This window comes from Aotus nancymaae, unplaced genomic scaffold (assembly GCF_030222135.1).
Source record: "Aotus nancymaae isolate 86718 unplaced genomic scaffold, 86718_ANA_hifiasm-v0.15.2.pri h1tg000030l, whole genome shotgun sequence".
NCBI lineage: Eukaryota > Metazoa > Chordata > Mammalia > Primates > Aotidae > Aotus > Aotus nancymaae.
In genome coordinates this window covers 13,079,086-13,101,879 of record NW_026988443.1, presented here as the reverse complement: position 1 = coordinate 13,101,879, position 22,794 = coordinate 13,079,086, and the positions used below count along the sequence as shown (strand labels likewise).

At 49.7% G+C, this 22,794-nt stretch overlaps 1 protein-coding gene across 1 annotated transcript in view; it reads left to right on the top strand.

The window, feature by feature from the left end:
* LOC105714088 (cyclic nucleotide-gated cation channel beta-1-like) overlaps positions 1 to 22,794 on the top strand; it is a 52,153-nt gene that overhangs the window by 19,153 nt on the left and 10,206 nt on the right. Inside the window, exons 7-18 of the mRNA XM_064382963.1 lie at positions 904 to 1,059; positions 2,672 to 2,880; positions 3,888 to 3,938; positions 4,698 to 4,784; positions 6,998 to 7,062; positions 8,065 to 8,187; positions 11,619 to 11,760; positions 12,486 to 12,645; positions 14,248 to 14,345; positions 14,439 to 14,522; positions 18,308 to 18,426; positions 18,678 to 18,824. Coding sequence (XP_064239033.1) covers positions 904 to 1,059; positions 2,672 to 2,880; positions 3,888 to 3,938; positions 4,698 to 4,784; positions 6,998 to 7,062; positions 8,065 to 8,187; positions 11,619 to 11,760; positions 12,486 to 12,645; positions 14,248 to 14,345; positions 14,439 to 14,522; positions 18,308 to 18,426; positions 18,678 to 18,824 — 1,441 coding nt within the window. The remainder of the gene's footprint in view (positions 1 to 903; positions 1,060 to 2,671; positions 2,881 to 3,887; positions 3,939 to 4,697; positions 4,785 to 6,997; positions 7,063 to 8,064; positions 8,188 to 11,618; positions 11,761 to 12,485; positions 12,646 to 14,247; positions 14,346 to 14,438; positions 14,523 to 18,307; positions 18,427 to 18,677; positions 18,825 to 22,794) is intronic.

Here is a 22,794-nt window from a genome sequence, read left to right as displayed (position 1 = left end):
TCCCATGGGACAGGTGCCTTCATTGACCCTTCTGTCCCTTTCCTACTGGTAGGAAAGGTGGTGCCACCCCAAAATGTATCTTACAGTCTTATACTTAGATTGTGTGCACAGCCTACTCTGGAACTAGGCAGTCTTATGTTTCAGAGACCTCAGTGCCTTGAAAGTTCTTATTGAGGCTGTCCGAGTGTTTCTTTTCTTTCAAGGCATCAGGAGGAAATAAGAAACATGATCTCTTGTCAGGGAGATTTTTTTAGATCTTTCCCGAGGCAGGCTGTATCTTGGAAATCACGGTGCCCGCAGCAGACCGTGCAGAGCCTGATGTCACAGTCTTGAAGCTAGAAAACATAGCTGCATTGAACCTATGAGAGCCAATCCCTGGGTCGCCAAAAGTCTCGTCATAGATGCACAAGGAGGCTGTGATACCATCTGGTCTCTGTTTTTTGAGATGAAGGAGCTGAGATTCCCTCTCAGAAACCTGGAGCAATACTTCCTTGATTTTGTTAGGCCCTTTGGCATTCCATCCATGGGTACTGGGAACACTGGGTTCGAAATGCCCCCATCCCATCAGAAGGAACCAAGGGGGTCTAAGCACAGATACACAGACACCGAAACATCCAACTGACCCAGAAACAACTTGTTTGGGCCAGCTTCTGAGAAGCAGTTCCAGATTGGTAGTTGGTAAGAGTTTCTGGGTGGGCACCCAGGCTGCTGTTGAAGAGGGAGTTGTGGAGTTCACTCCAGGAGAGGGCCTTGGCTTCTGCACACAGAGCTTGCAGCAGTTTGTATAATGGTGCCAGCATCCTTTCAGCTCTGGATCCAGGGTCTGCAATTGGGACCCTTCTCTCTGCATCTTCTATATGGGCCTCAGGGCTGGTTCAGATGGTCACCAATGTCATCCCACAGCCCCAGCCAAGAAAGCCCCAGAGCCAGCTCCAGACACGAAGCCTGTGGAAGCCGAGCCAGGGGAAGAGGAGCACTATTGCGACATGCTCTGCTGCAAGTTCAAACGCCGCCCCTGGAAGAAGTACCAGTTTCCCCAGAGCATTGACCCACTGACCAGTGAGTCCTGGGGCATGGGTGTTCCCACCATGTAACTTGAGAGGGCAGGAGAGTGGGAGCGAGGTGGGGAGAAGGTCAGGGGATTCGACAGGTGGAATGGGAGGCCACAGACAACCTGGGTTCATGATCTTTTATACTTTTCAAAACCATTCCACACTTTCTTGCCTGATTCTCAAAACAAACCCAGCCTGGCCAACATGGCAAAACCCCATCTCTATTAAAGACACAAAAATTAGCCAGGTGTGATGGTGCACGCCTGTAATCCTAGGAGGTGGAGATTGCACTGAGCTGAGATCGTGCTACCACGCTCCAACCTAGGTGACAGAGTGAGACTCTGTCTTAAAAACAACAAAAGTCCCTGGAAGAGGAACATAAGATCACTCCCATCTTATGGATGAGGAAACTGAGGCACAGAGAAGTCAACCAGGCTAACAATGCAACTAGTTAGTGCAGACCCAGGACTTCTGACTCTTGGCCAAGTCCTTTTTTCACTCTGGTCATGCTGGCTTTTTTCCTGGAGCTCCTGCTCTGAACAGAAAAAGGGCGGGAGTTCTTCCAATATCTAAAGTGAATTACTCTCGCTTCCCTGTAAGCCCACTCCATATTCTTCAGAAATAACACTACTTCATATGTGCATAGCACTTTAGAGTTTACAGAGGTCTCCCTGTCTTTCTTATCTGACCTCTTCCTGTGTTTTCGCAGAAGAGGACAGGACAGGTGCCAGAGATAGACTTTCTCAAGGTCACACATTTGAGGGACCAGGACTTGAACCCTGGTGTCCACTGGGTTTCTCAAATAACCTGGTAGCCTGGCAGGCTCACACCTGTCATCCCAGCACTGAGAGAGGCCACAGTGAAAGAAGTGTTTGAGCCCTGGAATTCAAGATCAGCCTGGGCAACATAGTGAGAACTCATCTCTACAAAAATAAAAATAAATAAATAAATAACCAGGTGATCTGGAATGCCCATCCATCCATGCATTCACCTGTCTGTCTGTCTGTCTTTCCATCCTCCATGCATTGTTTACTATTTTGTATTTACTAAGGCAGGAAATACATTTTAGGAAAAAATTAAAGAAGAATGAAAGCAAATGGGTTTTCTAGTTGGCTATTATCTTACAATGACAGCATATTCTCTCCTGAGAGTACTCTGATTTATTAGGGCTTAGCAATGATTTATTTCTTTTTATGTTTTATTTTTCAAGTACTGACTGCCAGTTAAGCAGTGATTTATTTTTAAAGCAGATTTTTTTTTTTAAAGTAGAGAATGGTCTTGCTATATTGCCCAGGCTGGTCTTAAACTCCTGGACTCAAGGAATCCTCCCACCTGGGCCTCCCAAAGCACTGGGATTACAGGCATGAGCCACCGTGCCTGGCTCCTAAAGCAGAGAGTTTTATACACACACACACACACACACACACACACACACACACACACACTCTCTCTCTCTCTCTCTCTCTCTCTCTCTCTCTCTCTCTCCTTACGAAAGTGCCACATGTAGTAGTTGAAGGAAAGTGCAGAAATGTAGAAAGAACAAAGCCCCCAGCCTGATCCCACTGGTGAAGAGCCTTGCCTGGCTGATGCTCTAGCATCCCTGCCTGTCTTCCCTGCAGACCTCATGTACATCCTATGGCTGTTCTTCGTGGTGATGGCCTGGAACTGGAACTGTTGGCTGATTCCTGTGCGCTGGGCCTTCCCCTACCAGACCCCGGGCAACATCCACCTCTGGCTGCTGACGGATTACCTATGCGACCTCATCTACTTCCTGGACATCACTGTGTTCCAGATACGCCTGCAGTTTGTCAGAGGCGGGGACATCATTGTGAGTCACAGGCAGCTGGTGGTGGGGTGACCAGGGGCAGATCTCCCAGCCAGAGCCTTCAGGGCACTGCCTCCTGATGCTGTCATAGATGACAAAATCAGTGAATAAGGAAATCTCAAGAACGGCTGCTGTGCTTGCTCAACAACATGATTGGTTATTTTTCATGCCTTTGATATGTTCAAACTGCACACATCAGATATTGCTCATAGGTGGAGAAGTGGTCCAGAGAGTGGGCTTTAGTGAAGACGCACCTGGTTTGAATCCCACCTCCACCACAACTAGCTGAATTGCCTCTTTGAGCCTCTGTTTCCTTATCTATAGAATGGGGATAGTAATAGCTTCCACCTCCTAGCATTGCCATAAGGATTGGTTGAAACGATGCATGCAGAGCATTCAGCACAGGTAACTGCTGGCAATCGGCTTCTTCCAGGGGTCCTGCAAAGAACACACTGAAGCTCTCTTACTTGAGCCAGTGAGAGCCTGACCTCTGGTCCAGACCCCGCAACCCCTTACCAGGGAGGAAACTGAGGCCCTGACTGTGACTTCTCAGTAATAGGAGGCACAGTCACTGTCTCCCAGTGTGGGTCACTTTCCAAAATTCCACCCCGGCAGTGCCTGTTTTGCTGTGTGCAGACAAGTTGAGGTTTTGCCTCTAAATAATTTAGAGTAAAGAGATTTCCTTGAAGAACCTCTTTTCTGGCCTGATCAGAGTGGTTATCAGTTCCTTAGTAAACAGATGTGCAAATGGTCCAGGTGAGACCAATGGGCAGAGACAATGAGCTTAATATCCTTGCTTTCCACCCAATCAATCAGAATCTAGCTGGGTGACTGGAACAAATCCCTCCTCCCTGGTGGGTGGACTTCTCCACCTGTAAAACTCAAGGCTTTCACCAAGGCTCAGATGGTCCTCAGGGTTGTTACGCTCATTTGAGGGGGGGTTCCTGGGGGAATTTCACAATTGCTCCCCACAGGGTCAGGGATTAAGCTCATTATTCCCTTTCTTTCAGACGGACAAAAAGGACATGCGGAATAACTACATGAAATCTCAACGCTTCAAGGTGTGTGCTGGGAATGCAAGCTTTAGTGTCTGCGGGGTTTCAGAAGGGGGTGTCTCAGAGGGCCCTGGGTGCCTGGGGGACCCATGAGATGTGGTTTCTACTATACCGAGGGATACTGGTCCCTGTGGGAATATCCTCCAAGCCGAAAGCCCCAGGAGATGAACACAGGCTGGGTGGTCCCCAGAAGCCACCTTTTTTTTTTTTTTTTGGAGACAGGATCCAACTCTGTCTCCCACGCTGGAATGCAGTGGTACGATCTCGGCTCACTGCAACCTCCGCCTCCCAGGTTCAAGTGATCCTCCTGCCTCAGACTCCCTAGTAGCTGGGATTACAAGTGTGCGCTACCACGCCCAGCTAATTTTTGTGTTTTTAGAAGAGATGGGGTTTCACTATGTTGGGCAGGCTGGTCTCAGGTGATCTGCCCACCTTGGTCTCCCAAAGTGCTGGGATTACAGGCATGAGCCACCATACCTGGCCAGGAGCCACTGTTCATTGTGTCTGTACCACTCCCGCCCCTGCTGGGTGGGATACAGCAGCCACTATTGGGGATAATGAACCTGCCCTTGGGGCTGGCGACTTGAGCTTTGAAGCCATACAAGAGCCTTTTGGCGGGACACCTTTTGCCCTCTAGCTGTAAGCTCTCCTGGGACATTCTGACCTCACCTTCCCATGGAAGGGAGAGACACCGCCTCTCACTCCCCTCACCCTCAACTCTGGGGTCACCTATTTTACTTCCGTGGTGTCCCATTGGGATTTCAGATGGACCTGCTCAGCCTCCTGCCCTTGGATTTTCTCTATTTGAAAGTCGGTGTGAACCCCCTCCTCCGCCTGCCCCGCTGTTTGAAGGTAGGACGGCTGGGCCCACCACCCCAGGGCTTCAGCTCTGCACCAGCACTGGCATCTTCTCTTCTGCCACCAGCAGCACTGGGGAGGGGAGCATCCTCAAGGGATGGCCTGAGGGGAGATGCATTTATTCCACGTGTGTCTTAGTGGAGAGTTCATTACAATTGCTAGTGCTTCTGTGATGCTGCATGTTAGGTAGTGTTATTGCCAGCATTTTACAAAAGAAGGGACCGGGGCACAGAGAAGTTTAGTAATTTGCCCAAAGTCACACAGCCAGGAGGGAGTGGAGCCCAAATTTGAATGCAGGTCGTCCGTCTCCACTGTTTATGCTCTCAGTGAATATAGAGATTCCCAAGAGGGGGCTTCTGTATTATGATGGTCTCTGTCTAAAAGATGGGGGAATTGCTGCTTGGAGAGGCTGGGGGACTTGCCCTAAGTCGCAGGAGCAATGAAGAGCCAGGGATGATTTGAATGCACAGCCGGACACCCATTTCATCACTGGCCAGGCCTCAGTGTCATTCCAGACGTTCCCCCTGCCACTCACTGGGCAGGGCCAAAGTCTCCAGGTTGGTCTGGCTGCCACAGCGTGGGCTAGAGACCTGGCCATGGTCCTGTCATGTGACCAGGGTGGACAGCCACTCAGAGCATTCAGGATCCCTCAAATGGATTTTGCTGGCCAACCAATCACATTCATCTCTCTCCTGAAATGATGCCTGGTGCCTTTTTCTGAAAACGATACTGAAGGAATTTACAAAAAGTCAAATGCAATAAGATGAACAACCTGGAGAAACTGGGTGGATAAAACTAGGGGGCACATAAGTGCCCTGAGGAAAAGAAAGCACACCTATGTGGAATTGAGCATGGAAACTGCCTCTGAGCTTCCTGGCTGCCAAGAGGAAAGGGGAAAGTGGAATTGGCACAATTCTTCCCTGACCCATGCCAGCCTCCCAGGGGCTGCAGAGGTTGCTTTAGAGCCAAACATCAGAGCGAGGAAGATTGGGTGCACAGGCCAAGTTTCACCCCAGATTTAGAGGTGAGATCTCTATCTTGGTTCACGTGGTGGCCCCAGTGAGGGGGCATAACTCACAGGCCTAACATTGAACACCACGCCGTGGACAAAACTTTTTGAGTGAGGCATCCAAGCCCCTGTTTTTTCTGCCTCCAGTTTAAACTGTGGGTGGAATTAAAATGAACACCTGGATGATACCTGGCATATCCCTTAGGGAATCTTCATAAATACTGTTTTCCAATGTCAAAAAATAAATACAAAGATCCAGAGATGGTTTAGCATAAGGAGAGAGCTTGCAGCTTTGAGTCCAGCCTGGGTTTGAATGCTGACTCTCTCACATACCAGTTGTGTGCTTTGGACAAGTTACTGGACTACTCTGAGCACCAATTTCTGTCAAAGGAGAATGACAACACATATTTCATACGTAATAAGCAATAAGGTAATGTATGTACATGTATATGCTGGCTAGGCGTGGTGGCTCATACTTATAATCCCAGCACTTTAGGAGGCCAAGGCAGGAGGATCACTTGAGCCTAGAAATTTGAGACCAACCTGGGTACCAGAGTAAGAGCCTGTCTCTACAAAAAATTTAAAACTTACCCAAGAGTGGTGGTGCGTGCCTGTAGTCCCAGCTACTTAGGAGGCTGAGACTGAAAAATTGCTTGAGCCCAGAAGTTCGAGGCTGCAGTGATCTATGATCGCACCACTGCGCTCCAGCCTGAGTGACAGAGCGATACTCTCTTAAAAAAAAAAAAAGCCAGTCATATAAAGATACTCAATTAATATACTTTATTATTATAAATAAACGAAGGATATAAGAGTGGGGTGTTAGGGATGCTGTCTCTTTATAAAATTGTTTTCTTTATAAGAAACATTAAAAACAGCATCTTTATTCACTGCACCCCTAAAAGTCTCATGATAGGGTTCAGAAGGTCTGGGAGTCTCCTGGAATTATATTAAAATTGTGAGAACCGGACTTTATGTCATTTCCAAGGGAAGACAGGCTATGACTTTCATCAGATTCCTAAATGTAGTTTCTGGCCCCTACCCCTCAAGGGGCCGAGGACTTCTGATTTTGAATGCTCACCGTCCTGTTCCCTCCTCCTGGGGGCTGCAGGAAGGGCCCTGAGTCCTGGCACCCTTGGGAGTGAGGGCAGCGAGCTACCTGCGGGCGGTGGGCTGCTCTCATGCCCTGCTCTCCCTGCAGTACATGGCCTTCTTCGAGTTTAACAACCGCCTGGAATCCGTCCTCAGCAAAGCCTACGTGTACAGGTGAGACTTCCCCGCGTGTGCATGCATGCACACACAACACACAAACACACAACACATACACACAACACTCAATACACACAACACACATGACACACGACACAATGCACACACACGATGCAAACGACACACAACACACACACAACACACTACACGCAATACACACACGACACAACACAATGTACACATGACAAATGACACACACACGACACAAACAGCGTACACATGACACAAACGGCATACACACAACATATACACACAACACATACAAATGACATACACACACAAAACACACACACACACACACACACACACACACACCCCCCACAGGAAGTTTACACCTAGAATATACAGCAAGGCATTTTCTACCCCTACTGACCTCCAGGCCCTGTCTCCACTGGAAGCCAGGTGACTTCCTGGTCCCGCCTCCTCTTTTCTGGAGAAACATTTGTTATTTAGAGAACTAGGAATATCTGATGCCCCCCACTGTGATGAGGGCGCACATCGGCCAGCAAGAGGGGCTTACCAGCATTGCAGCAGGCTGGGCATCATTTTGGCCTCAGCTCCAGGAACTGGAGGCCCCAGCTGGCTCTCACAGAATGGGAACAGATGTAAGGTGGCAGCGACCATTTCACAGATGTCTGAGGATGGGGTGCAAGACCAGCCAGGCCGTGCTAGGGAGCAAGTCTCCTGTCCACATCTCTTCCGGGGCAACATGGCCCATCTTCGACTCCTCTGCACACATCAGTCCTTCCCTGCCCCTCCCCCCACATTTCCCCTCTGGCCCCTCCACTGGCCCAGTGCACAGGCAGCTCTGCTACCTCTGTGCCAATTCTAGCCCCAGCTCATGACAACACCCCATTCAAGCACCACACTTCCTAACTGGTGCAATCTCAGCAAAGCATCCAATCTGGCAGCCCAGCCATGGGTTGACTCCCACTGGCCAGGTGTGTCCCTCGCTGCCCCCTTCCACCGCTGTGTTCATGCGCTGCGTTCCTTCTGCAGGGTCATCAGGACCACAGCCTACCTTCTCTACAGCCTGCATTTGAATTCCTGTCTTTACTACTGGGCGTCGGCCTATCAGGGCCTCGGCTCCACTCACTGGGTTTACGATGGCGTGGGAAACAGGTGAGCCACAGTCGTCATCCCGAGACCACACCTGGGTGATCTTCCTGTTCTTTATAATTCACAGCACAGAGACTCCAGGAATGAGTCTCATGGCTGCCGTGTTGCCAAGGCCAGTTTGCGCCTAAGGAATCACTGGCATGACAAGGCTCGAGAGCTGCGTCTTGGGCCGGGCATGGTGGCTCACACCTGCAATCCCAGCACTTGGGAGGCTGAGGCAAGTGGATCACCTGAGGTCAGGAGTTTGAGATCAGCCTGGTCAACATGGTAAAACCCCGTCTCTACTAAAAATACAAAAATTAGCCAGGCGTGGTGATGCGATCCTGTAATCCCAGCTACTGGGTGTGGGGGCTGAGGCAGGAGAATCGCTTGAACCCAGGAGGCAGAGGTTGCAGTGATCTGAGATCATGCCATTGCACTCCAGCCTGGGCAACAAGAGCGAAACTCCGTCTCAAAAGATAAAAATAGAAAAAGAGCCATGTCACCACATCTTCCCTAAGCTAAGGTTTCCTGAGTATCTGAGTGTATCAGGCAGGAGATACTGGTGTGAACAAGACTTGCTAGGCAGATCCTTTCCATATCCAAAGTCTAGTAGGGTGGGCAAATACACTACGTGTGTACTCTTGCTTCCCCGGGCACGGCCAAGAGGGAGTGAGGCCAGAGAATACTTCCCAGCACAGCCCCCTAGGCACCGCTACCATGGAGGCGCTGGTGAACAAGATGAGACCCACTTGCCAATCAGAGAGCTGCCATCCCTTATGAGACTTGCCAAAGGGATGATGATGATGTGTGAACCAAAAAGTATCTGGTACACATTTTGATCAATTTAGAAAGTTTATTTTGCCAAGGTTAAGAATGCGCCCGTGTCAGAGCCTTGGGGGTTCCTGATGACATGTGCCCAAGGTGGTGAGGTGCAGCTTGCTTTTATACATTTTAGGGATGTATAATACATCAATGAATGCATACATGTAAGTTTTATATTGGTTAGATCTGGAAGGGCAGGACAACTGAAAGGGAAGAGTATCTTCCACGTCATAGGTAGATTTAAAAATTCTCTGCTTGGAAAAAAAAAAAAGTCTGGGTGCAGTGGCTCACACCTGTAATCTCAGCCCAGCCTGAAGCAGAGAGGGTCCCCGCAGATCCAGTAGCATGGAAGGCAAGGAGACTTCAGGGAGGCCCTAAGATATGCCATGTCATTGGAAGATTCCTCCAACCCTAAAGGGTTTGGGGTAAAGACAGAGCTTTGTGAACATCGCGCCTATGTCCTCTCTCTGTTGGTGGCCCAGTGGCATAAGCACCCAGCTCCTGGACAGCCCAGGGGTCTGCAGAGTTGGGGGCTGCTCCGTTCCACTAAATGCTGCTTCACGCGCCCTCTGATGGCCAGAACCAGTATGCCAGTGGCTTGATAGGCCTGTCCTGGGTTCTGAAACTTTCAGGCAACAGGTGATGGGGAGGTGCAGGGCGGCCCGCAGCGCTGCCCAAGGCCCCGCAGCTATCAGAGGCAGAGTCCCCACCACACTCCCCAGCAACCTCTGCTTCCTCCTTCCAGCACCAATTGCACATTACCTGCCTGTCACCACTGGGCCACGAACTTCTTGAGGATATGGGCAAGTCTGTTCTGTTCCCTGTGGCGCGCAAGGAGAGCTGTGAAGGCTGTGACTTCCCTTGCTGAGAGTCCACCACATGCCAGGCTGTCTTCTGGCATCTCATTTTGTCTTCATGGTCTTTTGAGAGGGACATTCTATTGCCATCTCCATCTTAGGGAGAAGGAAACTGAGGCTTGGAGAGAGAGAGAGACAGTTGTCCAAGTTATACAGCTAGAAGGTGGCTGAGCTCAGGCGGCCTCATCCGGAGCCCATGTTCTATCTAGGATGCTGCATAAATAGCTGGTGAAGGAAAGCCCGCTGGGACTGCCCGGTCTCTAGGCCCTCTGACCTCACCTTTGCTGACCCAGGGGAGGACTCAGCCTGAGGTGTGGACAGGTGTCAGAGGGACCCTTGCTGCTCTGTGATAATCACACACAAGCTTCGTGTCTTAGTGCCTTTTGAGCTGCTATTGTAAAATACATGAGACTGGGTAACATAGAAAGAACAGAAACTGGCCAGGTGCAGTGGCTCACACCTGTAATCCCTTTGGGAGGCTGAGGTGGGCGGATCACCTGAGGTCAGGAGTTCGAGACCAGCTTGGCCAACATGGTGAAACCCTGTCTCTACTAAAAATACAAAAATTAGCCAGGCATGGTGGTGGCACTTGCCTGTAATCCTAGCTACTCAGGAGGCTAAGTCAAGAAAATCGCTTGAACCCAGGAGGCAGAGGTTGCGGTGAGCTGAGATCACGCCATTGCTCTCCAGCCTGGGGAATGAGAACAAAACTCCATCTCTGTCTAAAAAAAACAAACAAACAGAAACTTATTTTTCACTGTTCTGGCTGGAAGCTGGGAAATCCAAGATCAAGCTTCTGGCATCTGGTGAGGGCTGCTCTCTGCTTCCCAGATGGTGTCTTGAATGCCACAATGTCCACTGGAGGGAAGGAGTGCCGTCCTCACATGGCAGAAGGCAGAAGGATGAAAGGAGTGGAAACTGTCCATCAGAACCTTATATAACAGCTTTATATAAGGCTTTATATTTCTGTTCATGAGGGCAGAGCCCTCGTGGCCTAAACAGTACCCAAAGGCCCTACCTCCCAACATCATCGCATTGGGAATCAAGTTTCCAACACCTCAGTTTTGGGGGATACATTTAGACTAGAGCACTTGGGGGCATTTCCTATGCCTTTTACCACACGGTAGGACCCTAACTCCCATACCTCCCTTCCAAAAATTCACAAGCCTGTGTCAGGGGGTTACTGCTGGTGGATGGCATCTTAGAGAAGCAGACAGCACCCAGCTCTGGTGCTTATCAGCTGGTGACCACGGGTGTGCCCTTCCCCTTTGGGGGCCTCAGTTTCACTATCTGGAAAATGGATAGGCAAGAAGGAGGGTCAGAGAAAGTCATCCTCAAGATATCTTCAAACTTGATGTTGTTTGTGCTTTTCACAAGCCAACACGGCAGGGGATAGCAAATGAAAAGACTGGAAATTGAAGGAACATTGAAGGAAACTGAGGGAGCCCCGTCATTAGGAGTTGGAAGACCCTAGTCTGGCCTCCTGCCAACTCTTCCTGGAAATCCTCTGGAGCCTCAGTTTCCACATCTGTAAATGGGGATGGCACCCTGTCCCTAGAGTCACAACCATACCCGATAGCATTTGTGAACCTGCTCTGCAAACAGCAACGGGCTCTACATGTGCCGGAGGTGGTTTTTTCTGCACTGATGAGCTGTAAAGGGTTTCTGTCTTTTGTACAATATGCATCTATCAGATGTGTCTGAGCCAGACCACTCAGGGGCGGCAGAGTGGGGCCTGTGATGACCCAGGTTCCCTTTCTCCTCTCTTTCCAGTTATATTCGCTGTTACTACTTCGCTGTGAAGACCCTCATCACCATTGGGGGGCTGCCTGACCCCAGGACGCTCTTTGAAATTGTCTTCCAGGGGCTGAATTATTTCACAGGCGTCTTTGCTTTCTCTGTGATGATCGGACAGGTATCATGACACCAGCCAGGATTCCCACCCCACCTGACTGCAGGCCCCCTCCCACTGTTGCCAGAGATGTCATTCTCTGTGCCCGGTCCTTTTGGATTAAGTGTGGGAAAGGGCAGTGGACTGAGAGTCAGGAGCCTGCAGCACTGGGCCCTGTGGGGTGGTGTTCCCCCTCTGAGGTCAGTTCCTCTGGGTGCTCTGGGCTGAATGGTTTTCTGCAGAGACTGAGGATTTGGGCTGTTCCCTTTGGGAGAAACCCCTAGGGTTTCTGGTGTGCTGGGGCAGCATCTTACATTCTGGTAGGGACACAAGATGACAGTCAGAGGTCCTCAAAGTTACCTTTGAAGGGCCCTGCCCCAAGGAACAGCACATGCTGGCTTCTTATTTCCTTCAGCATGGAGTCAGACAAAGTGGCCGCTGGCACCGAGGGGCTGTGTTGTACCAGAATCAGCCCAGCCCAAGGAGCTGTCCGCCCCAGGGTGGTCCCAGGGACCTGAGCCACCAAGCGGCTGGCAGTCTCCCTCCCTCTCCCTACATCCACGCTGGAGGCAGAACTTCCCGTCAGTAAAACCTTCTCTGTGTGAGGACATCTGCCTCCCACCTCCCACCCCCATGCCCCGCGGGGAGGACATGCCCCTGGTCTGTGTCAAGTGACACATCCCAAACCCAGGGAATAGCCCTCCCATGACCCAGTGGCTTCCTTGGCCTCCCCTAACCATCCCCCGCAGATGAGAGACGTGGTAGGGGCCGCCACCGCGGGCCAGACCTACTACCGCAGCTGCATGGACAGCACGGTGAAGTACATGAACTTCTACAAGATCCCCAAGTCCGTGCAGAACCGCGTCAAGACCTGGTACGAGTACACCTGGCAGTCGCAAGGCATGCTGGGTAAGACGTCATGCCCCGGCGGCCACCAGCTCCCAGCCAACTCCTGCCGCCCGGCCTTCGGGGTGCTCCCCCACTCCTCTGTGTCTCTGAGGCCCTGAGCACTGGGGCCTCTCTTAGCTGTGGCCTCAACACTGGTGTGAGAAGGGAGCAGGGGGGCCTCTGAGGTGCCTTTAGCAGGGGCTTGAGATCCCTGAAGACTTGGCGGGGTTTGTCTTCTGTGTGCCTGCTCCCCCCACTCCACCCACCTTGAAATGCATCCCATCCAAGAGCAAAGTGCAGTTCGTTTGAGATGGAGTCTAGTTCTGTAACCCAGACTGGAGTGCAGTGGAGCAATCTCAGCTCACTGCAACCTCCGTCTCCCAGGTTCAAGTGATTCTCCTGCCTTAGCCTCCCAAGTAGCTGGGATCACAGGCAGGCACCGCCACACCTGGCTTATTTTTATATTATTAGTAGAGATGGAATTTTACCATGTTGGCCAGGCTGGTCTCGAACTCCTGACCTCAGATGATATGCCAGCCTGGACAACATGGTAAAACTCTGCCTCTACAAAAAGTCAAAAAATTTAGCTGGGTGTGTTGGTGCATGCCTGTAGTCCCAGCTACTCAGGAGGCTGAGGCTGGAGGATCGCTTGAGCCTGAGGAAGTCGAGGCTGCAGTGAGTTGTGACTGTGTCGCTGCACTCTAGCCTGGGTGACAGAGTAAGACCCCATCTCAGAAAAATAAAAATAAGTCCATGTGCGGTGGTTTATGCCTATAATCCCAGCACTTTGGGAGGCTGAGGTGAGTGGATTGCTTGAGCCCAGGAGTTTTCAGACCAACCTGGGCAATGTAGTGAGACTTCATTTCTAAAAGAAAAAAAAAATTTTTAGCTTCTTAGGGTTCAAAGTATTTTAAAAAATTATTTTAATAAAAACTAAAAACTAAGACAATCTTTATAAAACACTATTGAAAAGTGTCTGGCTTGGCCAGATGCAGTGGCTCATGCCTATAATCCCAGCATTTTGGGAGGCTGAAGTGGGTGGATCACCTGAGGTCAGGCATTTGAGACCAGCCTGGCCAACATGGTGAAATGCCATCTCTACTAAAAATACAAAAAGTTAGCAGAGCGTGGTGGGCACCTGTAGCACCAGAAACTCAAGAGGTTGAGGCAGGAGAATCACTTGAAGTGGGCAGGTAGAGGCTGCAGTGAACTGAGATCATGCCACTGCACTCCAGCCTGGGTGACAGAGCGAGACTTTCCCTTAAAAAAAAAAACGCTGATGTTGTCGTTACAGGGGAGTGGGAACCACTGCAACAGCACAGGAGCTACTAACATAGTAGCTGAGTGGGGGATGTCAAGGGAAGGCCTCCTGGAGGAGGTGACGTTAGTGCTAGGTTCTGAAGAATGAGTAGGAGTTTGGGAAATGGATAGGGGTGCTCCTGGCAGAGGAAACGGTATTGGCAAAGGCCTGGAGGCAAGAGAGGGTGCTCTACAAATCTAGAGTGGTTCCGTGTGGCAGGCACTGGTGTGCCCTGGTGAGCTGGTAGGTGGGCATTTGGCTCATATATGTGCCAGGGGTGGGGCCCGGCCTTGCCTCTGACCCTTGCCAGGCCTTGTTCACAGATGAGTCAGAGCTGATGGTGCAGCTTCCAGACAAGATGCGGCTGGACCTGGCCATCGATGTGAACTACAACATCGTTAGCAAAGTTGCACTCTTTCAGGTACACCCTTTCGTGCCTCACCCTCCGGGCTGTGGGAGGTTCCAAGCCCAATATTCTCTAAACAGCGTTCCTTTCGCTTCCTCGCCGGGACAGGGCTGTGACCGACAGATGATCTTTGACATGCTGAAGAGACTTCGTTCTGTTGTCTACCTGCCCAACGACTATGTGTGCAAGAAGGTGAGCTGGCCCGGGAGCCACCACGGGATCCCGGGTTCATAATCCCCCTGGCTTTCAGGGAACTGAGCTGGAGGGACGCCTGCTGGCCCAAGGGCAGAACGAGATTGGTGGGGCGGGAGAGGAGTGGCTGCAGCTTTGTGCTGCGGAGACCTGACCAGACCCAAGAGCAGAGTGGATTAGGAAGCTTTGCCGGCTCTCTGCAGGCAACACACATGTGCCTTGGGCTTTGCAAGGCATTTCCTCAGCTCCCTTGACATGGGACCATGGCGGGCAGGACAAAGACCCCCTCCACCCGCACCTTACAGAAAGGGAAACTGCGGAGGCTGCAGAGGGGCAGGGCCTTAAGTGTGTAGCTGGAACTGCTTCTAGGGTCTCCGACTTCCCATCAGGAAAATGGGGTAGGAGAAAGGGTGGGCTTAGGTCAGAGAATGCAAACTGGTGGCCTTTGGGGAAGATCCAGTACACATGTATTCTATGGGTTTTTTTTTTTTTTTTTCTAATTTTTAAAAAATGTTGAATTGGTCCCCAACCTTTAAAAATGTGAAGATTTCAGCTGGGCACTGTGGCTAGTGTCTGTAATCCCAAAACTTTGGGAGGCTGAGGTGGGCAGGTCATAGAGGTCAGGGGATGGAGACCATCCTGGCTAACACGGTAAAACCCTGTCTTTACTAAAAATACAAAAAAAATTCAGGCATGGTGGTGCATGCCTGTAGGACCAGCTACCCAGGAGGCTGAGGCAGGAGAATCGCTTGAACCCAGGAGGCGGAGGTTGCAGTGAGCCGAGATCACACCACTGCACTCCAGCCTGAGTGACAGAACGAGTCTCTGTCTCAGTAAATAAATAAATAAATAAATAAAATTATGAAGATTTCGTATAAAAATTCAGATCTCTGGCTGAAAATAGACAATCTGTCAGCACTGGGTCCACTTTTGGCTCCACTTTTTCAAATAGCAAGAGCCAGCTGGGGTGGAGAAAAGGTTGCCCCAAAGGGGGGCATCATGAACCCCCTTCCTGATGCCACAGCCCCCACCATTCCTCATTGCTCCACTTCAGGAGCCCCTCCCTGCTCAGCTTCACCCACTGATCCCAGAAAACATCTGGGGTTGAATCCTGGGGCCTGACAATGTCTAGAGCCCTTTTTGCTCCCTGTCCTTGGAGTTCAAGGTGAGACCAAGGTCACTTGGTGAGGGAGGGGAGAGGAGAGGCAGGAACCCAGGTTTCAGTCCTCTGAACCTTATTAACCTCCACAGAGCTGTTAACAAGTCTGGGTGTGCATACGGGGGGAAAACATTACCCGAGCAGGCTCTGTAAGACTTGGGAATCCCCGTGCCCAAGAAGGTCCCTGTCTCCAGGTTATATGCTGTGTACAGCAGTGAAGTTTCTGGAAGCAGAGAGCCGGGGTGAAGAGGGGAAAAGGATGCTGCGGAGGGCTGAGAATTTACAGTTGCAACCTTAGAGGCCAAGAGGGGTTTGGGAGCAATAGAGTGACTTGCCTGACATTGGAGCCACTTCCTGGCTGTGCAGCCTTGGGCGAGTGGCTTGCCCTCTCTGAATCCTGCCCATCTCATGGATAAAGTAGGGGATGTTGTAGTACCTCCCTCATGGGGTGGTCGTGAGGACTGAATAAGATGTGCATACAGAGCCTAACACTGTGCCTGGGACACAGCAGGTGCCAGCTCTGTTGCTGTTATCTTCGTGGGTGATGCAGTTTGCTTTAAATGAGAAAAGGTGAATCGAGTGTCTGTGATTGCAAATTAAATTGAGCACTTGGTGAGCACGTGTGAAGGGCGCCCTCTGCTGTCTGGTTTTTCTCTGCAGCGATCTCTCTGAGACACCCCAAAGGCTGGTTAGTGAGGTGAGGGTCCCCTCACCCTTTCACCCTTGTCAAACTAAACAGAAACAGGGAGGCCATCCTCTCTTCCTTTTTGTTAAGAGGGTCATGCATGTGTGAAAAGCACAGGAAATGTTTGTCAAATAAGTCAAAAGTGTGACCAAGTTACTGTCCTTGGTCACTCCCCTGACCCTTTATTTGTTTGTTTGTTTGTGTGAGATGAAGTCCCACCTTCTCGCCAAGGGTGGCATGCAGTGGCGTGATCTCGGCTCACTGCAGTATCTACCTCCTAGGTTCAAGCGAGTCTCCCGCCTCAGCCTCCCAAGTAGCTGGAATTAACAGCACCTGCCACCATGCCCAGCCAATTTTTGTGTTTTTAGTAGATATAGAGTTTCACCATGTTGGCCAGGCTGGTCTCAAACTCCTGACCTCAGGTAATGCACCCGCCTCGGCCTCCCAAAGTGTTGGACTACAGGCGTGAGCCACTGCATCCGGCTCCCTTTTTCATTATTATTATTATTTTTTCTGTAGACCTCCTCCTCCCCCCCTTTTAAACACATGTGACTCATAGGTAGCTGGCCAGGACAGGGGCCCGTGAAGTCATGAGGATTGGAAGGCTCGTGGCAGACTAGGTGTTTCTAATTGCAGTCCAAAGCAAGCTATTCATTCATGCATGCACTCAGTTTAATTTGGGATTAAGGCCATTGTATTCGTTTGCCAGGCAGCCGCAGCTCTGTGCCACTCTACCGTGAGCTGGGTGGCCTCTCTCCTCGGCCTGTAGGTGGTCATCTCGTTGCTGGGTCTCCTCACATCCTCTTGTCTCTATGCCTGTCTTTGTGTCCACGCTTCCTTTTTATTAGGACACCCATCATATTGGGTTAGGGACTCACCTGATTCCAGAAGGACCTCATCTTCAGGAATTACATCAGTGATGACACTATTCCCAAATAAGGTCACATTCTGAACACTGAGGATGAGAATTTCAACATATGAATTTGGGAGGGGTTCATAATTCAACCCATAACCACTTGAACTCTGGAAGCAGACTGTCTGGGTTCACATCCCAACTCTGCCTCGTCCTAACTTGGTGACCCTGGGCAGAGAGTGATTTCAACTCCGAGGGTTGTTGAGGATGAGTAGTATACCGCATAAAGCAATTCTGGGCTGGGCGTGGTGGCTCATGCCTGTAATCCCAGCACTTAGGGAGTCCAAGGCAGGCAAACTTCTTGAGGCCAGGAGTTCGAGACCAGCCTGGCCAACATGGTGAAACCCTGTCTCTACTAAAAATACAAAAATTAGCCAGGCGTGATGGCACATGCCTGTAATCCCAGCTACTCCGGGACTGAAGCATGATGGCTGTAATCACAGCTACTCGGGAAGCTGAAGCACAAGAGTTGCTTGAACCTGGGAGGTAGAGGTTGCAGTGAGCTGAGGTCGTGCCACTGCACTCCGGCCTGGGCGACAGAGCAGGACTCCATCTCAAAAAAAAAAAAAAGCAATTTGAATAGTGTCGTTATTGTTGTTACCATTCCTGTTGCAATTAGCAAATGCTTCCCGAGCCCCTGAGATGTGCCAGGCGTAGACATCATTTGCTGGTAGGAGCTGCTACCTGATTTGCCCTGCCTCCCTCAGTGAGTCTAACTGGAAATTTGTAGAAGTCCATTATATCTGCACCTCCCAGGTTAGCTGGCACTTCCCATTCCATGACATCACTGCAACCCTGTCGGTTAGGCAGGGCATGGTGTAGCCACTCCTCCACGTCTACAGATGAGGAGACTGAGACCCAAGAGGGAAGTGACTGGCCCCACACAACACCCCAGGTTGTGATGGCAGGGCTGGACCCCAGCGCCTAGGTTTCTCCTTGCCCGACCTCCAGCCTCTGGACCCAGCCCTGGCCACTTCTCTGGTGACTTTGGGGGATGGGCAGAGGGACTTGTCCCTTCTCTGTTTCAGGGGGAGATCGGCCGCGAGATGTACATCATCCAGGCAGGGCAAGTGCAGGTCTTGGGCGGCCCTGATGGGAAATCTGTGCTGGTGACACTGAAGGCTGGATCTGTGTTTGGAGAAATAAGGTCAGAGGCAGCTGGGGGAAAGTGAGGGGCCTGGGGCAAGGGCTGGGAAAGGAGGTGGCCAGTGAGCAGTGGGAGTGTCTAAGGTGTGGCAGATGCAGCACAGGCACCTGCTGATGTACGTGGGGATGGGGGCAGGGCAGGCTCTCATCTGTGTGGGGCCACCATTGTGTGCCACGCACGGGAAATGAAGATCTGAATGTGACCAAAACTGCAGTCTCTGATGGGTGTCCTTCCTCCCTTCTCTGCCCCAGCTTGCTGGCTGCTGGGGGTGGGAACAGGCGCACGGCCAACGTGGTGGCCCATGGGTTTGCCAACCTCTTCATCCTGGATAAGAAAGACCTGAATGAGATTTTGGTGCATTATCCTGAGTCTCAGAAGTTACTGCGGAAGAAGGCCAGGTATGTAACTTTTCTTTCATTTAATAAAAAATTGCTAAGGACAAGGAATTTCTCTTACATAACCACAGTACCTTTATATATATATATATATATATATATATATATATTTTTTTTTTTTTTTTTTTTTTTTTTTTTTTTTGAGACAGTCTCATTCTGTTGCCCCGGCTGGAGTATAGTGGCTCAATCTTGGCACACTGCAACCTCTGCCACCCTGGTTCAAGCGATTCTCCTGCCTCAGCCTCCCAAGTAGCTGGGATTACAGGCTCCTGCCACCATGCCTGGCTCATTTTTGTATTTTTAGTAGAGACAGGGTTTCACCATCTTGCCAGGCTGATCTTGAACTCCTGACCTCGTGATCCACCCACCTTGGCCTCCCAAAGTGCTGAGATTACAGATGTGAGCCACCACACCTGGTCTTTTTTTTTTTTCTGAGATGACGTCTTGCTCTGTCACCCAGGCTGGAGTGCGGTGGAGTGATCATGAGTCAATGTAGCCTCAACCTCCTAGGCACAATCGATCCTCCTGCCTCAGCTTCCCATGTAGCTGGGACTATAGGCATGTACCGAGATGCCCAGCTAATTTTTCAATTTTTTTCTAGAACTGGGGTCTCACTGTATTGCCCTGGCTGGTATCAAACTCATGGGCTCACATGATCTGCTCTGACCTCCCCAAGTGCTAGAATTACAGGTGTGAGCCACTGCACCTGGTCTAGTACCTTCATCAAAATCAGGAAATTTCGTATTGAAACAATACTATTATCTCATCCGTAATGCATCTTCAGAGTTTACTAATTCTTCAAGAGCGTCCTTTGTACCTTTTCTTCTTTTCCATTCCTAAATCAAGTCTAGGATCACACACTGTATTAACGTGCAAAGTAGTCTTAGTCTCCCTTGATCTGGGATAGTTCCTCAGGCTTTTTCTTTTCTTTCTTTCTTTTTTTTTTTTTTTTTTTTTTTGAGATGGGGTTTTGCTCTATCGCTCAGGCTGGAGTGCAGTGGCATGATCTTGGCTCACTACAGCCTCCACCTCCCAGGTTCAAGCAGTTCTCCTGCCTCAGCCTCCAGAGTAGTTGAGATTACAGGCTCGTGCCACCACGCCCGGCTTATTTTCGTATTTTTAGTAGAGAGGGGGTTCACCATGTTAGTCAGGCTGGTCTTGAACTCCTGACCTCAGGTGATCCACCCATCTCGGCCTTTCAAAGTGCTGGGAGGCTTTTTCAATCTTTAGTGACTTTGACTTCTTTCGAGCATACAGGCCAGTTATTGTATAGACTGCCCCTCAGATGGGGTTTGTCTGATGTTTTCTCGTGATTACCATTAGAGTCTGCATTTTTGGCAGAAAGAACTCAGAAGTGATGTCGCTTCTGCAGCGAGTGTATTGGGAGGAACGTGATGCTGGTTACTCCCAAGATTGATAATTTTTACTCTGATTACCTGGTTAAGGTTTCTGTACTGTAAACCTCCTGTTTTTATCTTTGTAATTCCTAAGTAATTAGTGGGGAGTCCCTTTCAGACTATGAGGATATCCTGTTCCCCGTGGAACTTTCACTCACTACTTTTAGCATCCATTGATGGTTCCTCTCTATGATAGCTACAAAGAGATTGCTATGATAGTTGTAAAATGGTAATTTTGTAATTCCACTCCCTCCTTGATTATTAGCTGGCAGTCAGGTGTATGGAAGGGCTTTCCTTTCTCTCCCATTTGTTTATTCATTTCTCAATGTATGTAAGTATGGATTTACTTGATTCCATGAAAACTCTGTTAACAGTCAGTATTTTGATGCTCAAATGGGCCCAATTTGGCCAGTGGGCACTTTTTCAAGGTGGCTCTTGTGTGACCCTTTGTGATATCCCTGTCATACTTTAGCACTTTTTTGCCTACTCAAGGAACAGTAAGCCACAGCCAGATGCCCTGGCTCATCTCGTATTTCCCTCGTGGCGTCCCTGGAAATGGCCATTTCTCCAAGGAGCCTTGCTTCCTTTTACTGGGGGATGGTTTTTAGAAACCAGGATCTGAGTCCGAGGAACACTCATTGCTGCTGGAGTGCTGCTAGGTCCATGCAGCAGACAGAGCCAAGAAACACACCCACAGGCACACCAGGATGGATATATACAAATATATATACATAAAATACATGCACACATATACAGATATATGCCAACATCCACTTTTCTGTCTATGTCTATTGATACATCTATCTATAAAACAATTTCAATCAAGACCACAGAATTCATTCTTTTTTTGAGATGGAGTTTTGCTCTCGTAGCCCAGGCTGGAGTGCAGTGTCGCCATCTCAGCTCACTCACTGCAACCTCCACTGGGATCACAGGTTCCCTCCACCACACCTGGCTAATTTTTGTATTTTCAGTAGAGATGGGGTTTCATCATGTTGGCCAGACTGGTCTCAAACTCCTGACCTCAGGTGATCCACCTGCCTTGGCCTCCCAAAGTTGCTGGGATTACAGGCATGAGCCACAGTGCCCTGCCACTACAGAATTCATTCTAATAGTCTCCCTTTTCATACTTGTAAATCTCTTCTCCAACACTAAGAAATACAGAGAAGTTCGCTTCAGAATTACTAGCCCATGTCACTGTAAAAACAAAAAGTCAGTCTTCTAGGTAGAGTGCAGTACTGGCTGCAGTTCTTTTGTCTTTAGCTCAAGTATATATGATGTAAGTGTTATGTTCAAAGTTATCTGGAGTCCTTCTCTTCCTCCCCCACCCTTTATATGGTTACTTTATTCATTTGAAATACAGGTCGGTTCACTTGTTTCAGTTTGCATTCCATTTCAGGGCTCCTGCCAGCCTGACCTTTGTTGATTTTTTTTTCTTAAGTTTGTAGAACATTAACATGTTCCTGAAGGTCAACACTCTGCAAAATGGGGCACTTAGAAAAGCCTCCCAACTCTCCCTGTCCCCACTGCCCCCTGGCTTCAACCCCCATCATTACGTGATGTGTCTCATCAATTTCTGCTTTTGCTTTCCTCTGCTTACTCTTGCAAAAATAGACAGATCCACAAACATTTTCTTTTCTTTTTTTTTTTTTTTTCCTGTGATGGAGTCTCTCTCTGTAGCCTGGGCTAGAGTGCAGTGGTGTGATCTCAGCTCACTGCAATCTCTACCTCCCGGGTTCAAGTGATTCTCCTGCCTCAGCCTCCCCAGTAGCTGGGATTACAGGCACCCGCCACTGTGCCTGGCTAATTTTTGTATTTTTAGTAGAGATGGGCTTTGCCATGTTGGCCAGGCTTGTCTCGAACTCCTGACCTCAAGTGATCAGCCCGCCTCTGCCTCTCAAACTGCTGGGATTATAGGCATGAGCCACCATGCCCAGCCCAAACATTTTCTAATGTGGCGCGCTGTAGATTCTGGTTGTACTTAGCTTTGTTTCCACATGACGACAAAACCCGGGAATCATTGTCTATCAGTGCAGAGTCAGCTTCCTCATTCCTTTCCATGGAACATTCCTGTAAGTGAACATTTAGAGTATTTCCAAAATTTTGTAATTACAAACAGTGGTGCAATGAAAAACTTGCGCATCTGTATTTTGCGTTCTTGGGAAACAGGTCATTCTTTTTAGAAAAGCCAGTTTTTGTTTTCAAGCCCTTACGATCAGGTTTCCAACTGAGCAACAGAGGTGCTGTGGCAGAAAGCGCACGGTAGATCTGGGAGGCTGGCAGGGCTCAGATCCCTTTCATGTGAGCTGCTGGCTGTGTGACTTTGGGAAGTTGTTTGACTTTTCTGGTCTCCATTGCCTCCTATGTAAAATAAAGGTCATAACCCCTACTTTGCTGCTGTGAAAACTTGTGTGTTTTTTTGAGATGGAGTCTTGCTCTGTCACCCAGGCTGGAGTGCAGTGGCGTGATCCTGGCTCACTGCAACCTCCGCCTCCTGGATTCAAGTGAGTCTCCTACCTCAACTTCCCCAGTATCTGGCTAATTTTTGTATTTTGTATCCTGACCTCAGGTGATCA